Consider the following 16,485-nt stretch of genomic DNA (forward strand, 5'->3'; position numbering starts at 1 on the left):
TCCGGGATGCTTCTACTTGTCATCGATTCGCACATAATTAAAGAGATTGCATGTTCGACCGATGCTTGACCCATCTTCAACGATTAATGGGGGTGTTCGCGAACCGTGAAACAGAGGAATTTCGCGTAGAGAAAATTCCAAGACCTGTGCTTACGGTTAATGAGCGATACTCGAGCAACAGCTGTCGTATGAAAATGTTTCCATTCGTGCGTTATTGATCAGACTGTATCGATAAATTCCTCTGCTCCCTACGCCCTGTTGCTCGATCCCTCGATCACCGTTTTAATTACGGTAATTGCGAGTATGATGGCTTGTCAGAAATTAATACAATTTAAACGGCAACTCTAATAGCCGTGGTACGTCGTTCACGTGGATAATCATTTCATGGGATACGAGGAGGCTGCAGTAGGAATTTCAGGCTTACTAATTAAAATTCAGTGATCTACCGTAGAGCCAAAGCGAGGACCGTGGGTCCTAATGATTCGAGCGCCAACAAGCACCCAAGACCGAATGCAACGGAGTGCAACAAAGGTCATCAAGAAAAGGTTTGTTCAGACACCAAGAGAGAAAAGTGGGTTAGCCTTGCAAACCTAAAGGTTCAACGATCATATGTCCAAAAATGCTGACCACAACTCAGTTGACAACGGTCAATCGAGCTGATAATTAACCCCTTCGCCTATAATTTCGTCGATGTTTGAGTCAGTCAAAGCTAACTACTTATTGCTTCAATTATGAAACAAACAAAGAAAAATAAAATGTCATGCATACATAGCATTCAACGATTCTTGACTCAGCATATTGTAACGCCCCAGCGGTACCCTAATTTAAGAATCAATCGTAATATTAAATTAAGTCGATAATTGTTGTATTATAGTAAACGTTTATAGAATTAGATGGCGTGCCTGCTCGCGTTTAGATTAGGGTAGCTCGCGTTAACAGTAGAGACACCGTGTGAAAACTAAGGAGTAGGAGTGTCCGAGAGTCACATACCAGGAATTCTCATAGACAAAAATCCTATATAAAGAAAAGGCGCTTGGTCAGCAAAACCTGAGTATAAATAGAGGCGTGCCACGCGGAAAAAATCAATCTGGTTTCGACCATGCTCAGCTCTACTTCGATTTCGGTCTCTAGCAATAGAAGAAAGGCTACGGTTGCTCAGCTTTGAACCACTTAGGTAGGAATATAGCGACAGAGTAACCCATGCTAAATTAAATTCCTTACAGCGACAAGTACGAGTTTCTACGGATCTCTCTACTCATGGTGCGCAACGTGTTCACTACATGTGGGTTTAGAGTCAGCTATCAAGTGTAAAGAGCTAGCGAGGAGCGGAGCTTCTTGAAGTACGGCTTATACTACACTTAGCTCTGGCTTGCCCAGAAACCGATTGCGACCTGTAGAGAGGTCCGTCCATATCTGAGGGAACAGTACAAGTTGCTGTCGTTGATAATTTCCGATACTTAGCGTGATTGGTCATTATCCAGAGTGTTGGCTGTACCTATAGTCCAATACGCGTACTAATACATACTAATTTCTACTAATAGCTACATTTTCTATTACATTTTCGTTTAGGGCGAATTCATTATAATTTCTTTATATTTTCATCTAGCCCGGACACACTGTAATATTAATACCATTGTTTTCTTTTATATTTCACCTTAGGGCTGAATCATTGTAAAAGAGACTAATTAAAATCTTGCTAGTTAACTAAACTTTTCAATCTTTAATAAATCTATTATAAAAGGTACTTAACGTTAGATTTCACTCCTTAACTGTGTACCAATCCCTATTACTTAATACAAGTCGCCTCATGAGGGAACCTCTTTCCCTATACGTCGTGCCGGTGCAGGACGTTACAATATTGTAATTAGGATTAAACTGATTGTCAGTATTGAACTTTAATTCAAATTTAACACGTTAGAACTGCAAATTGCATCACGAGTGTGATACGATGTTAAAGGACAAGGGGTTAAGGCCGTTAAAAACGTCACTAATCTTTCGGTAGAAATTAAAATCTGTCCCGTTCCTGGATACGCGTCGACAGAGAAAGTGTTGGAAATCGGATAAATAAGTATACTCTTTTATCTATTTTGCAAACTTTAATTAAAAAGGATGTTTTTACTATTTTAAAGTCAAACGAGAAGTGAAGCGACGCTCAGACCCACGAAAAGAAAATCAGGCATAACGATTCGTAATCATTACGTATCTTGCATGGTGTCGCGGAAGAAAAACTCTCTTTCAATTTTCCTTTACAACCTTCGGAGTAATAAGTAAAAATGCACATACGTGCACGAGATGCAAGAGGAGAGATTAAAGGATCGTATGCACTAACATAGAGATTCCAATATCTCTTGATATTTTCTTCGCATTACAATAAAACTTTACGATTATCATCGCCAAGGGTTGATTAAATAAATGATTACAAAGGCTGTAGCTCAGGTATTTCACAGAAGAAGCCGAATGGTACGTCACATTTGATATCGTCCATAGTTCCATCCATTAATAACGCTCCACAATTTTGCACTCCACCCTCGTTATCCGGCTGTCCACCCCACTTATCGCTCCATAAGTCGAAGCCTGTTTTCGCGAGCGGGTCGCCTAATATCGTGACCCAATCGCCCTCCGCGTAAAGATCGTGTATACCCAGAAAGGCTTCGTCCTCGTAGCCGCTACCGATCACCGGGCCGGAGTGATTAAACAGATCCATTAATACCTGAAAAAAAAGAGAGGGAGGAATCGTAAGCGACGCTAAAGGGCTGCTTTTAATCGGTACCACCATAAATCGCTCTTTCAACGGGTCCCATTTCGCGAGCGCTAATGGTGTACCTTCGATGGATCAAAGAGCTGGAATACAAATTGTCGGTGACACGGTTAATTCAAGTCCGACGCGCGATCGCGAAATAAAATCTGTCCTCTCTCACGAGTAATACGATTGAAATTGAATTGGGAAACGAACCTATTACAAGCCATTCGAATTAACCCTCGAAATAGGCGCATGCCGATGAATCGCTTAAATTTTTATTGCAACTGACCTCTTGTAGTAAAGGAATTTAATCGGGTCCCAAATCCCCACTGGCAAAATGGCAAATTTTTTCCACCCTCCTAATGGCCAATTAATCCATTCAAATTTTTACTCACCCTCGGTGCATAAAAATCACTCAAGGGCTAATGAGCATAGCGATCCTTAGTAGCGAAAGGGTTAAGAAAAATTGAAACAGATCTAACTTACCCGTTGCTCTGCGTAGGAATTGATAATTGCCAAATGACCGCCTTCCTCGTTGCAAATTTCTCGCGCCTTGTTCCATGGCTGTGCTCTGGTGTGAAATTTATGCGAACCGATTTCAGGCGTGTACTTGTAATCATCGCGAGGAGGCGTCCCGTGAACGGGAAGATTGCACATGCACACCGTGCCGTGCACCATCATATTGCGAGAGCGATATTTGTCCCGATTTAAACTCAATGGATGGTGAGGACTAGGGATGGAAGTTTCATGGATATGCTTCGTTTTGTTGACCTTATGCGTTGGTGCAGTAATTTCTTTCGGTATAGAAAATGTGCCTCGAAAGGCAACGCACAAGATGATACAATTAACCAAGATACTTAACGCCGACATCTCTTTTGATTTCGTTCACTTTCGTCAATTTAATCTTCGTTACACCGGCCTTTATCTCACTCTGTTTCGCTTTTAAGTCGCCCTTTGTTCTCGCTGCAGGTTCGTTTAATGGAAACGCGTACTTCACTACTGTTCGCCTTGCAAAAGATGGCCGGACGAGGTATTTACACTCTTTGCCACCACTCCTGCGTTTACACGAGCCGTCACTATTGGCCGAGTACGGTGACGAAGGTCAACAACGGGCCATACGAAAGATCCGGACGGAAAGGGCAATGCTCGAAACGGACACGCCCAAAATGATTTTTGAATCGGATCCCCTTGCCGATTGGTCGTTCGAACTTCCATACACTAGCCCTACAGCCTGGATCAGTGGTTATCAAACTTTTAAAAACTTCTAAATGGAAAAATACAATTTTTTAATGGACCATAAATCCGTTTTCTGCCATTTATCGAATATCGCAATCTACCTATATCGAAAGAAACAAGCGTCGGCAATTTCTGTAATGAAATTTTCCCTAAGAGTAATTGCAACTGCAACGATCGCAACACTGCGCCCCATAGCGACCGTACAGGCTGCTGCTTGCAATCTACGCTCCACAATTATTTTCAACTCATGGAGGAATGAAAATTCCGATGCTTGACCCATCTTCGAGGATTAATGGAGTCGGTGCACCACGGGGTGTTCCCGAACCGTTGAACAGAGAAATTTCGTGGAAAGAAAATTCTAAGGCTGATGCTTTCCATTTCCATGTTCATCAAACTGTATCGATATATTCGTATGCTCCTCGCATCCTGTTGCTCGTCTCCTCGATCAGCGTTTCAATCACGGTAATTGGTAGTACGATGGCTTGTCGTGGATGATCGAGCAGTGTGCACTTGGAATTTCAGCCTTATTAATTAAAATTCAGTGATCTACCGTAGAATCTACACGAGGACGAAGGTTGCAATGATTCAAAAGGCGAAAAGCATCCAAGACCGAATGCAAGGGGATGCAACACCTCGAGAAAAGAAGGTTTCCTTCGACATCAAGAGAGAAAAGTGAATGAGAACAATTCATGGATCGTGTCTCCGATAATGCTGCCCTCAACTCAGCTGATCGATGTACGCTAGACGATAATTAAGGCCCTTGACATCGTCACTAATCCTCCGGTAGAAATTGAAGTTCCTGGATACGCGTCGACAGAGAAACGAACCAAATTTCTGGTAGCAGTTATCTCTGAAACCAGCGAGGAGCGACTGAAAAATAAACCGGACGAAAGTGTAATAAACGAAATTTTTCTCTGATTAAGCAAATTCCGTGCACCGCTCGGTGTGTTAATAAAAATTGATCAAATCTAACGACGCCCTTTTTTTCTCTCGCAATTATCACAAACGAATGTACGTATGTTTTCCTGATAACAAGAGCGAATAAAAGCGTACCATTAACGACCCACTTGGTAAAACAATTTAACTTTTTACACAGCCCGGACCTTGATGCTTAACGAGCGGTTACGTGTTATTTGAATACACGCAGCCGGCTGTTTATTTCAGCCTTGTCTACGAAAGAATTTTATTCTTACCCTTTTAAATTGCTCCTCGACCCGCTATGTTGCTTCGCAATTAATCGTTCTAAGAATGAAAGAAAGAACTAATCTAGCATCCCGCAAGTTACGTTGAAGTTGCAAGAAATCTAGAAACTATTAAAATTGATTAAAACGCGTCGATAAATCGGTGGCAGGATTATGAAAGGTGCTGGTTTCTAATCGTCTTAGAGGTAAAGGCGATTCGAGAGCTGCGGGATTCGCGTGACCCGTAAAATCGCGGGAAGGTAAAACGAAGACGTCGGTAGACGGTGGTGGTATTAATTAAAAGTGCCGGCGCCTGTTTTGCTTTTGGATCAGACAGCCCTCGTTCGAAGCGAAAAGCAGGCTCGTTGCTCGTCGGAGCGCGATTTTCGTGGGGAAAGCCTCGTCATTTTTTTTCCTCCTTCGCGCGTTTCATCCCCGTCGAAGCGAGGAATTTTCAGCGGAACACGCATCTCCCTCTGGTTCAACATTTAATCGTTATGGACGCGTTTTCTCTGACCAGTTCGCATTTCTCGGAACGTTTAATTTCATTTCCTTTCCAATCCAATTTTTCTTTCAAATAACATTCAATTTCTATCTTAGATTTGTATCTGTAAAAAATGAACCATCAATCAAACGGTTCGGCATTAGAAACGTAGATTCGAATAAATCATTTTTGGATGAAAATGTCAGCTGACGGAACGTTTGAAACAGAAGGAAATGGTTTTATTCGGATATTTGGCGGGTTCAAGTGTCCCCAAGACGGATTGCGTATCCGACGGTTCGTTCGAGAGAGGTCGAGGATCGTTTCAAAGTGGATAGAAAATTTTTCTCACGTACGCGCCGTATAACGTTCGGTGAAAAATGAATTTCCCTTAACCGTATTCCCGACGATACGCGATACTTTATTTAGCGCGTTTAATCCCCGCGAAGCTAAAGATATATCCGTGGACGTAGCCGGAGGACCGTGTCGTAAATCGTGCGTCCGGACGCTAAGCGGCCGAGATCTGGTTCGGTAGTTTAGCAATCGTAGACCGTCTTAAGGTACCGCCCTTTCTCGATTCATCCTACGGCTTTTCAATCGAAAGACAAATAGCCTTGATAAAAGTGTATCGTTATTGCTCGAAACTGTTCCATGTTCCCGCTTTCCCGGTATATATTCGAGAAACGTTTATGCGGCAACAATTGGCTCGCCTCTAAATCTTCTTTCCGATCGAGGAACGAAGAAGCGCTATCCACCGTTTCCGGAAAAGCAGCAGAAGCCATTTTCAACGAATAAAGAATAATCGATCGGAGTTAACGCGTTAAAGTTATTCGAATTTCTCTCGAGGAAATTTCAAATTTATTTTTCAATGAAAAAAAGAAAAATTATTCATAAAGTTTGATATTTTTTTTTCGCGTTCGTCGAATGAGTTTCAACCTTTAAGTGGTTAGTTGAGCGTTACGGAAGCAGCAACAATTGACTCGCCTCTAAATCTTCTTTTCGATCGAGGAACGAAGAAGCGCTATCCACCGTTTCCGGAAAAGCAGCAGAAGCCATTTTCAACGAATAAAGAATAATCGATCGGAGTTAACGCGTTAAAGTTATTCGAATTTCTCTCGAGGAAATTTCAAATTCATTTTTCAATGAAAAAAAATAAATTATTCATAAAGTTTGATATTTTTTTTTCGCGTTCGTCGATCGAGTTTCAACCTTTAAGTGGTTAGTTGAGCGTTACGGAAGCAGTGCGGATAAAAGAGGCGAATAGTCTTCGTGTCGAAGGTCTTTACCTTCTTAACCTCACAGGGATCGGTGCTTTCGGATCGCTTAACCGACCCGTTCCCGGTCCATTTAACATTCTGATATCCGGCGAGTTTTATGAGCGCCGCCGTTTTTCCGCTCGCGAGGAAATTGAAACCCGATTGAAAAAGTTCCAGGGTTGCCTACGCGACCGATTTCTTCGATGCCCGATTCCGTTCGCGTATTTCGCCAAGCCAATTAAGCGGTTCGCCGTTGTTATTTCTCGATACTTGCCCAGGTTACAATTACCGCTTTTCCCTGTCAATTTGCAAATGTAATTCCTTTTTACCGCTTATAATCAGGACTCGAGGAATTTTAAGTCTTTGTAACGGTTAAAAAGCTACGAGAGACGAATCGGCAGACGGTTAGTAATTATCACCAGGGAAAGAAGAAACGTCGGGACGGGTCGGGTTGATATTTTTTCAAGAGACGTGATGTTGAGGGAGGAATGGCAAGGGGGATGGAGAAACTCGACGTCGGAGACGAAGAAGCTGGTGGGAATAGTTTATCGCGTGTGGAGATAGCGGGAACGATGCGGGTTCCGCTCGAGTTTCCGCCCCCGCAATTGCATCCACCGAGACTCCTATTTTTCCTTGCTCTGCAACTTGTCAAAATAATCGATTGTTTTGATCCATATGCAGAATCAACACTTCTCGATCGTTTCATTTTCCATCGATAAATATTAAGTTAATACCTTATCGACCTTACGATACCTTGCCACTTTCACGGTACCAGTTTAGTTATTATCCTATTGTGTGTTTATTTCCTATTGTTCATTTATTGCCTATTGTTTAGTTATTACTAATCACAGCAGGTGTTGCTGCTTAACAATCTATTGTTAAAATCCGTTTTTTAATTATGCACCGGATAATCTGAATATTTTTGTAACCCACGATTATCTAAAGAAACGTAAGTTTATTTTTGGAAAAGAAACCTTCAAAGGCATCGAATTAATGGAAATGCAATATTTTCCAAGCAAATGTTTCCTCGAATAACGGAGGTTGCATTCGTTATGCAAATCAGTTGGAGGAAAGAAATCGTAAGGCAAAGGGTTGCAGTTAAACATCGTAGGAGTAATTAGGTAGCAGAAGAGGGTGTAGGGGAAAAGATCGGAACAGTAGATTGTTAGGAAGGAAGCGTTTAAATCCCGGAATGCATTCCGTCGTGAAAATCGTAGATTCTAATCGGAGGGGATCTTGTTCGCCGGCTAATTGAAAAGCAGCTACCGTTGCGGTAAACGAACGTTTATTTGCCCGAACAGCACCCAAGCTTGTTCGATAAATTAAGGGAATCTTTGTTCGCTGTCGCATTTTATTAAGAGAATCGCGCACAGTCACCCGATGATTTATCGTCCCGAAAACTGAGGCGGAGAAGATTAAATCGCAAACGTAGACGCGAATACTTCTCCACTTCCGTTCGTTTCGCTCTATACACACTCGTTTCCTTTGCCTCGAAACTACTTGAAAACACGGAACTATTAAATCGTGAAATATTAAACGACCAACAGAGTGAAACGACAGACGTTTCGTTATTTTCATGGCGATTGGTCCTCTTCATCCGTGGGAAAAATGGTAATTTTTCAATCTAATCACTCTAATCGTTTCCCAGTGGAAATATTCTTCCAGCTTCGTGTAGGATTAACCCTTTCCGTACGATCGACGCAATCGTCCAGTTCGCAAAGGGTTAAACTGTGATTCAAAAGCGATTGATTAATCCTAACGCAAATACGAGCTTTCTGTTGACGTTATTGCGTTTCTGTTTCAGATGAAACGGAAATTTCAGATCGCGACCCTCTACCTCCTGCTGCTGTCCATCTGTATGTCCGTCGCCGGTCACAAGGTGAGTTTATCCGAAATTCGTACCTACGTTTTCTACTGTCTCGTTATATATCAATTATCGCCGGTTTTGTCAAAACGAAAGATAGGACCAGAAGAGAAAAAGATAGAAATTGAAAGGTCGTGTAAAACCGTTCTATTCCTCGTTCACCTGTCTACCTGCTTTCCCACCTAAGAAACGCGCAATATTTCCATCGACAGATTTATGGATCAACCTGGTGCACCCCTCGAAATCCTCTTTTCCGCATCGAGCACCCGGTTACCGACGTTCAAACGAGGAAAAATCACGTAGCGAAAGGAACAAATGGCAAAATGAAGATGAAAAAAGAAATGGGTTTCTTCCAAGTAGATAATATTATCTACTGGCTAATTTTCATTTAGAAATTCAAAACTGATCATTTTCTATCCAAGGCAAGCAACGCGGTTACTCACACGAGTGACCTAATATTAATGAAAAGCAAAATACGTCCTTTTATCGTGGCGCGAATTGCTTTCGTCCATTTTTTTTCCGACTATTCGTTCAAAAGTTTTGTTCGCGCTTCTGCTACGAGAAATTTCTGCATTTAAACTACATATTATCCGCGTGCATCGCTTCGCTGATGGAAAGTCGAGTACCGTGGAAGTTCTCCAAAGAATAGAAGGTAGAGGTGAAAAAAAAAAAGAAGAAGAAAAAAGAAAAATCGTTGCCAACGTTGTCGAAGCCACCCTCGCGTACCAATGCACCGCTATGCCCTGACATTATTCGCTTGACAAGCTTTCTTCGGACAAGAAATGACATAACTGGTTCCTTCCAATCGTTTCCAACTCACAGTTGACCCACTTGGGTGTCTGTTCTGTGATGATCGATCAAACTGAAATACGATTCGGTAAAATGGTATGCATTTTCTATTGGCTCAAGTTATTTAGAACACGACCCAGAAGTCGAAATAGCAAAGGGAAACGAGGATACGTGTCGGTTTTAATCAAGGTACACTTTGGAATTCTGCAGGAATGATGAAAAGTACACAGTTACGAGTACTCGGCTTTAGAATCGCATCGAGGAAAACACTTTAATTAAGGAAAATCGTTTAGCAAACGCAAAATTACTCGACTAAAAAATCAACTAACGTTGCTACGATTTCGATACGTATGTGTACCAGACAAATATTTGCATCCATTCGATAAAATTTGAAAAATATATACTCGGCGAGATAATAAGTTTGTCATTTATAATAAATTGCACGGTGTATCAATATTTGATATACCATACGAATATTTTTTCCACGAGTGGATTCTGACTGTTACATTTCAATATTTGAGGATAATGTTAGCCTTGCCTACTTTGTATATAAATTGAACGAAAATAAAATAAAAGCTATTACGTAGAGTCGATTGAATACGATCGCGGTCCTAAGCCCTAGGACTTAGGATCTAATACCGTAAGTTTATGGGCCTAGGATCCCATGATTCCCATGATCTTGGCTTGACTCTGAATCGAAGAGGGAATTCGAAATCACCGAAAGCCTGGTGAATTAACTTCTTAACTCGATATTTCAACTGAAATAGTTTATCAAGAAGAAAATTTAAAAAAATGTACCCTTAATTAATCGATAGTAGAATAGCTAATAAGTTTGATAAAGTTGCGTGCGAAAGCACGACCTAGTAACTATTTTTAAAACAAAGTTGCGGGTTAGAAGATCGTTTCTTCCAGCGTGAAACGTTCGAGTTAATTAAAAGTCTGACGTAACGCGATAGAGATAATTTTTAGATCTGAAAACAGGATTTTACCTTTCGAGGACTCCTCGGATTCAGGTAACTATACGCACAGCATCGGCCTAGAACCATCCGACATGCCGGTGATCGTTGTTCGAGTGCGTGTGCTGGCCATTCCGTCAATGTTGACCGGAAGTGTTTGTTCCGATCCATGTGGAATAGCATGCTGAACACCGGTTGTCCGGTGGCCTCGTGTAACACCGTAGTCCAACATAATTGTCGGCGTGCCAGAATTTAGCCGGTCCCGATAGGTGGCTGGATCGTTGCCGGGCATTTCATCCCTCCTACATTCTCCTCCGCCATGCGGGGGATAATTCGTCGCGATCTGAAGCGGTTTTGATTGCGCGACGTCCCATGATAAATGTAAACGCAAACAACGTCTGACAACTGAATTCGAACCGTTGCTCGAAACGGCTAATTTCCATATCCTCTCCGTTCTTCCGATTTCCTATCTCTCCTAACGATCCACTGTCAACTCCCCTAATACCTCTTCACAGATGGGATTACGCGTATAGGGTGTTCTGTCATTCGAAGGGTAGACGTTGGAGTACGAAGGGCGTAGTTCATAGGTCTACGCCCTCGAAGAGTGGTAATACCAATAACCGTGTATCTACCATCTCGAAAAATAGACTCTTAGCTGTTCAATTCTCTCCTCGCGTTATACAGGGTGTTCGACAACAGGTGGGCAAAATTTTAAGGGGTGATTCTAGGGGTGAAAATAAGACGAAAATCAAGAATAACGAAATAGCGTTCATGGCTTTGTTTTCCAGTAATTAACGTTTAAAAATTCGAGTTAAAAGCGCCTGAAACCTGCAACCCGCCTAGCACCGGCGATTGAACATCAGGTCAGCAGGGGAAGGTACAGTCATAACCAAGAATCGTTCGATAGTAGAAACTTAAGTACCTCGTGCTATTCTATTTCTCGGTACTGCAGCATTCGGCTTCGATTCTTGGTTACGACTGTACCGGCCCCTGCAGACCTGACGTTCAGACGTCGGTGCTAGGCGGGTTGCAGGTTTCAGGCGCTTTTCACTCGAATTTTTAAACGTTAATTACTGGAAAACAAAGCCGCAAACGCTATTTCGTTATTCTTGATTTTCGTCTTATTTTCACCCCTAGAATCACCCCTTAAAATTTTACCCACCTGTTGTCGAACACCTTGTATGCACTTCCCTATTGATACAAAGGATCTTTCCGGAGAGTCGGCGACGCACGGGTCTCGGTATTGGTAAGTGCATACACGCGTTCCTTTGTGCAACGTCATTAATTAATCATCCTTATTGCTAAAGAACTAACAGCGTGCCAGGTATACCACACGCAAAACGTTCGTTGACAAGGCTTAATTATCTCGTGGAAAGTAACAACACCGGTGATGTCGTCCACGAACGGGTAAACTTATATAAGCGCTAAATTCAACGACAAAGGAGACGCTGTTGCCTGTAACAAAACTTGTTCGCGATCTTATCTCGTAATGAGCGTTTAAGTATGTTCCTCCCGAGCACTTCCCGTTGTATTTATCTTGAAGTTTGTCCATAAAGAGAGTCTTCTTTGACAAAACATTTCGAGTTTCAGTTTGATGCTTGCCTTTTACTCTCTTAGAAGTAAAATTTTAAGGATTTATACATGGAATCCCTAGAGAAAAATCGCGATATCCTTGTCCCCTCCAAAATCCCTCCAAAGCGCGGTAAATTTAAAATTGAAATTTGAAAAAGAAATATTAAACAATGTCGGTATTATAATAATTATGGAAGTTACCAATCTAGAAACTCAAATCTGAAGAGTATCCATGTATCCATATTAATTACCATTGTCGCAGTCGATGTGTTAATATCGTATTTATGTAATTGTACTGCAATGAATGGCATTATTGTCTCGCCGACAATGTTAATCAATAACGGGAAACAACGTGGGTTAATATAACAAGTGGAAGAACGAACGAAATCGCTGGCCATAATTGGATCGAACGAAATCACGATTTTTCCGAAACGAACAGCTTGTTTACGCCACGTTGATCGGTTTAATGAGACCCCGTGGATACCGAATGAGAACGAGGCAAATATACGGACTAAAAGTCGAATGAAAGAGCTTTGAAAAGTTTGAACAATATCGGTATCTTTGATATTGCAGCGTCAAAGTTTTGTTATTTTATGGTATTTGTACTCGGAACTGAACGCTAAAAAAAACACTGGTATTCTAAAAAAGTTTCATAAAGATCTCTGTAGTATTTTACGGACACATTGTAACTGGTATGTTATTCAAATATTTCATCGGTTTTTTATATTCAATAAAAAAATATTCAATGTGAAAATGTCAACGCAATATGAAAATATTTTTCCCTTAATTATGAGATCCACGACTTTATGATTTAATTGGAGAACATGTACAGCAATTACGTAACGCGATAAACATTCTATTAAAAAAGTAATTTGAAATTTATCGAGTATTTTTATACTCTGTTGAGAAAGAAAAAATTGACACGAAAAGTAGAAGCGTACCACGAAAATATTTAGTAAATGGAATTAATTTAAAAAAAATAAACGACGGAATCTTAATGGCGAATAGGAAAAAAGTCGCTACGAGTGTTTGAAGTTTAACGATCCTTAAAGACAAGTTCGCCAGCTATCTAAATTAATTCTTAAACTTCCTCTCAAAGAGTTGTTCTCCCTCGCCGGTAATTTCCGAGAGTAATTGAAAACACCCGTTCCATGAACGAACAATTTTAGGCGACACTAATGGAGATATGGAACGCCGTGGTGTCCCCATAAATTTCCCGGTGAAATAACCTGCTCGTGGGAAGCGAATAGATCCTAAAACGACTCATATTTTTCGATGTCGCTCTGATATTTCAGCTTCGTATATTAACCCCTCTACTCAACGCGCGGCCGATCGCTTTGAGATCCCCGACCAATTCGCGTTTCCTCTTCCTTCTTTTCCTTCCACGATCCCCGTGACCGGTCACTCTATATCCTATCAATATCCACAGCATGAAAAATCGAACGAATTGGAACGGGTTCGATGTTGAAACCAATTTCTCTCTAACGCGTTTGTCTCTTGCTATTGATACTTTATCATCAAAGGGGAGGAAAATCGAAAATATAAGAAGTACTTTACGATCAAGTATTGAAATTATAATATTCGATGAAACTATCAACCGTGGAAACGAATTTAGTGCCTTTTCACGGAAAATATTTCTCTTAACTTTTCTCTTTGCACGCGTTTAATTCCCATAACAAAGATAATCATTCCTAACAAGTACTCTCGAAGAAATAATTCCTTAAGAAAACTTTATCCCTCTGTTTCTTTATTTCGAGCTGGCAATTTTTAATAAGAAGATAAAACTTGTTCGCTCGTTGAGGGCGAATAAAATTTTCGTACTCGGAGTAAAGAAAGAACGGACCACTCGGCGATCATCTCTAAAGTGGTCTGTTCTAATTTTTTGTTAACGATGCCATTTTTTTTTTTGCAACCTCGATCGTGCCTAATCTGAACGGTCGATCGTGGCTTCCATCGATTCAACCAAGTAACTTGCTCGTCAGTCTCATTCTTGACCCGGTCGCGTTTTAACCCAGTTCACTCCGCGGCCTCTTACGTATGCATTTTTCATTCCTTTTCAGCACTCAAGGCGGCATCGAGACTTTACTGTGGCCGAAAATCATGACTCCGCTTCATTGTCCAGGAGTGACAGCCACTCGATGACGGTGTCGCCGTTGATCGAGCGATCGTCGCTTCCGGAAGAAGCGTACCTTCCTGAAAGTGAGTATAAAATTTATACGAAAGAATTTTGTGCAGGCGATCCGTTTAGCGGAGGAGGGGAAGGTTTCGTCTCCCGGGACGCCTTTGGTTCGGGCCGGCGACCGCTAGGTGGCGGTGGAGATAATCGGGAATCAGTGTTCTCGCTGGCGGTCGCCCGGCACGCAGTCCAAATACTTAGGAATTCCGAATTGCGGTACGATAGGTGTCTTCGAAAGAATTTTGTGCAGGCGATCCGTTTAGCAGAGTGGGGGGGAAGGTTTCGTCTCCCCGGACGCCTTTAGTTCGGGCCGGCGACCGCTAGGTGGCGGCGGAGATAATCGGGAATCAGTGTTCTCGCTGGCGGTCGCCCGGCACGCAGTCCAAATACTTAGGAATTCCGAATTGCGGTACGATAGGTGTCTTCGAAAGAATTTTGTGCAGGCGATCCGTTTAGCAGAGTGGGGGGGAAGGTTTCGTCTCCCCGGACGCCTTTGGTTCGGGCCGGCGACCGCTAGGTGGCGGCGGAGATAATCGGGAATCAGTGTTCTCGCTGGCGGTCGCCCGGCACGCAGTCCAAATACTTAGGAATTCCGAATTGCGGTACGATAGGTGTCTTCGAAAGAATTTTGTGCAGGCGATCCGTTTAGCAGAGTGGGGGGGAAGGTTTCGTCTCCCGGGACGCCTTTGGTTCGGGCCGGCGACCGCTAGGTGGCGGCGGAGATAATCGGGAATCAGTGTTCTCGCTGACGGTCGCCCGGCACGCAGTCCAAATACTTAGGAATTCCGAATTGCGGTACGATAGGTGTCTTCGAAAGAATTTTGTGCAGGCGATCCGTTTAGCAGAGTGGGGGGGAAGGTTTCGCCTCCCCGGACGCCTTTAGTTCGGGCCGGCGACCGCTAGGTGGCGGCGGAGATAATCGGGAATCAGTGTTCTCGCTGGCGGTCGCCCGGCACGCAGTCCAAATACTTAGGAATTCCGAATTACGGTACGATAGGTGTCTTGGGCAGGGATCGTCTGTTGTCATCTCGAGACGAAACGCCTTTTTCTCCTCTCTCTTACATTCGTGTAATTTGTGGCGCTAAAATTTCTCCTTCGACACGGGGTACATCGTAGAGAGCAAAAGAATCTCTGGGGTTAAGCATTGCGGAAAAAATTAATGAACGCGGTTTGATACGGTATGAGACGAGATACGGCTTAATACGCGCTCCTTTCTCAAACGTTGCGCGCGTTGAATATTTTTTAATTAAATCATTATTCGGTGAATGTATAATTTGCAGCGCACAATGGGTCTCTTTTAGAGGCTCGACTTTCCCGTTACGAAACGATGGTCGTTTGAAATAAAAGAGAAACGAACCGTCGGAGGAAAACGAGATCTTTAGCCGTACCTTTAGCCTCGGGAAAGAAATGGAAACTCTCCGACGAAAACCGGCTAGCTTTATAAGTATTGTATCTTGAGAATGAAACACACAAGGCCGGTGATAATCAGCGCCCCGACAATTTGAACACCCACAGGGACCTTCGTGATTCTTCTTTATCCTATTATACCTCTTCCTTTTTTCGGACCGACTTCACGGTCCGTTTTCATACGAAATGATACACCGCGAGTAGTCCGTATAATATCAGACCGAAGATTAATAATATCGCTACGACGTAAAATATAGCGCACATTGCCAGACGAATCTGCTTCGAGAAATATTCGCTTGGTTATAAAATTATCTATGATTAATACACAACTTCTCTTCGAAACGAGAAAATATACAGCTCATTTGTTTTTTTTTTAAATATCCTTGAATTGTGCGCATCAAATCACTGCTTTTAGTATACTACTGAATAGCAATGATGGTTTCATTTTCATCATTAGATCTAATTGTAATTCGTGTTGAAATCAAGCGGAAACATTGTAACAGTGATTGCAATCAACATCCTGCTATCACATATCAGAGAATAATTGAATTTCTCCGAACACAAACGCACAGGGTGCATTGTCTATTATTATCATTCACCTAATTATTCTATCTTGCGTTATGAAACGTATAATCTGGACATTGATCAACGTCGATCACATCTGTCGATGAGCTTATCATTTTGACGTATATGTACGTCAACCAAAAGGATAACTACAATCCATGTACGTACAGTATCGGGCAAAGTAGATTTAGGTAAGGAAGTCCACCATACTCGATGCTGTACATTAACGCTATTCGAAATTTTCTAAAAATCAGAAAAGTCAG

General features: G+C 42.1%; 2 protein-coding genes across 4 annotated transcripts in view; one reads left to right on the forward strand and one right to left on the reverse strand.

Annotated features, from left to right (window-relative positions):
* Positions 1–16,485, forward strand: part of Fstl5 (follistatin-like 5) — a 62,910-nt gene that overhangs the window by 41,150 nt on the left and 5,275 nt on the right. For 2 of the 3 annotated variants that reach the window (XM_034330990.2, XM_034330991.2), the window contains exons 1-3: positions 8,176–8,505; positions 8,699–8,773; positions 14,136–14,274. In XM_034330990.2, the coding sequence (XP_034186881.2) occupies positions 8,503–8,505; positions 8,699–8,773; positions 14,136–14,274 (217 nt within the window). In that variant the 5' untranslated portion in view covers positions 8,176–8,502. Of the gene's footprint in view, positions 1–8,175; positions 8,506–8,698; positions 8,774–14,135; positions 14,275–16,485 lie in introns of those variants that run through there. The other variant, XM_076692100.1, reaches the window with a different exon arrangement.
* LOC117607421 (hemolymph lipopolysaccharide-binding protein-like) lies at positions 2,077–3,768 on the reverse strand. The gene is made up of 2 exons (XM_034331091.2): positions 3,227–3,768; positions 2,077–2,710 (listed from the first exon to the last, which is right to left on the reverse strand). The coding sequence occupies exons 1-2, from the start codon at positions 3,608–3,610 to the stop codon at positions 2,417–2,419; spliced, it is 678 nt and encodes a 225-aa protein (XP_034186982.2). The 5' UTR covers positions 3,611–3,768; the 3' UTR covers positions 2,077–2,416.

This window comes from Osmia lignaria, chromosome 14 (genome assembly GCF_051020975.1).
Source record: "Osmia lignaria lignaria isolate PbOS001 chromosome 14, iyOsmLign1, whole genome shotgun sequence".
NCBI lineage: Eukaryota > Metazoa > Arthropoda > Insecta > Hymenoptera > Megachilidae > Osmia > Osmia lignaria.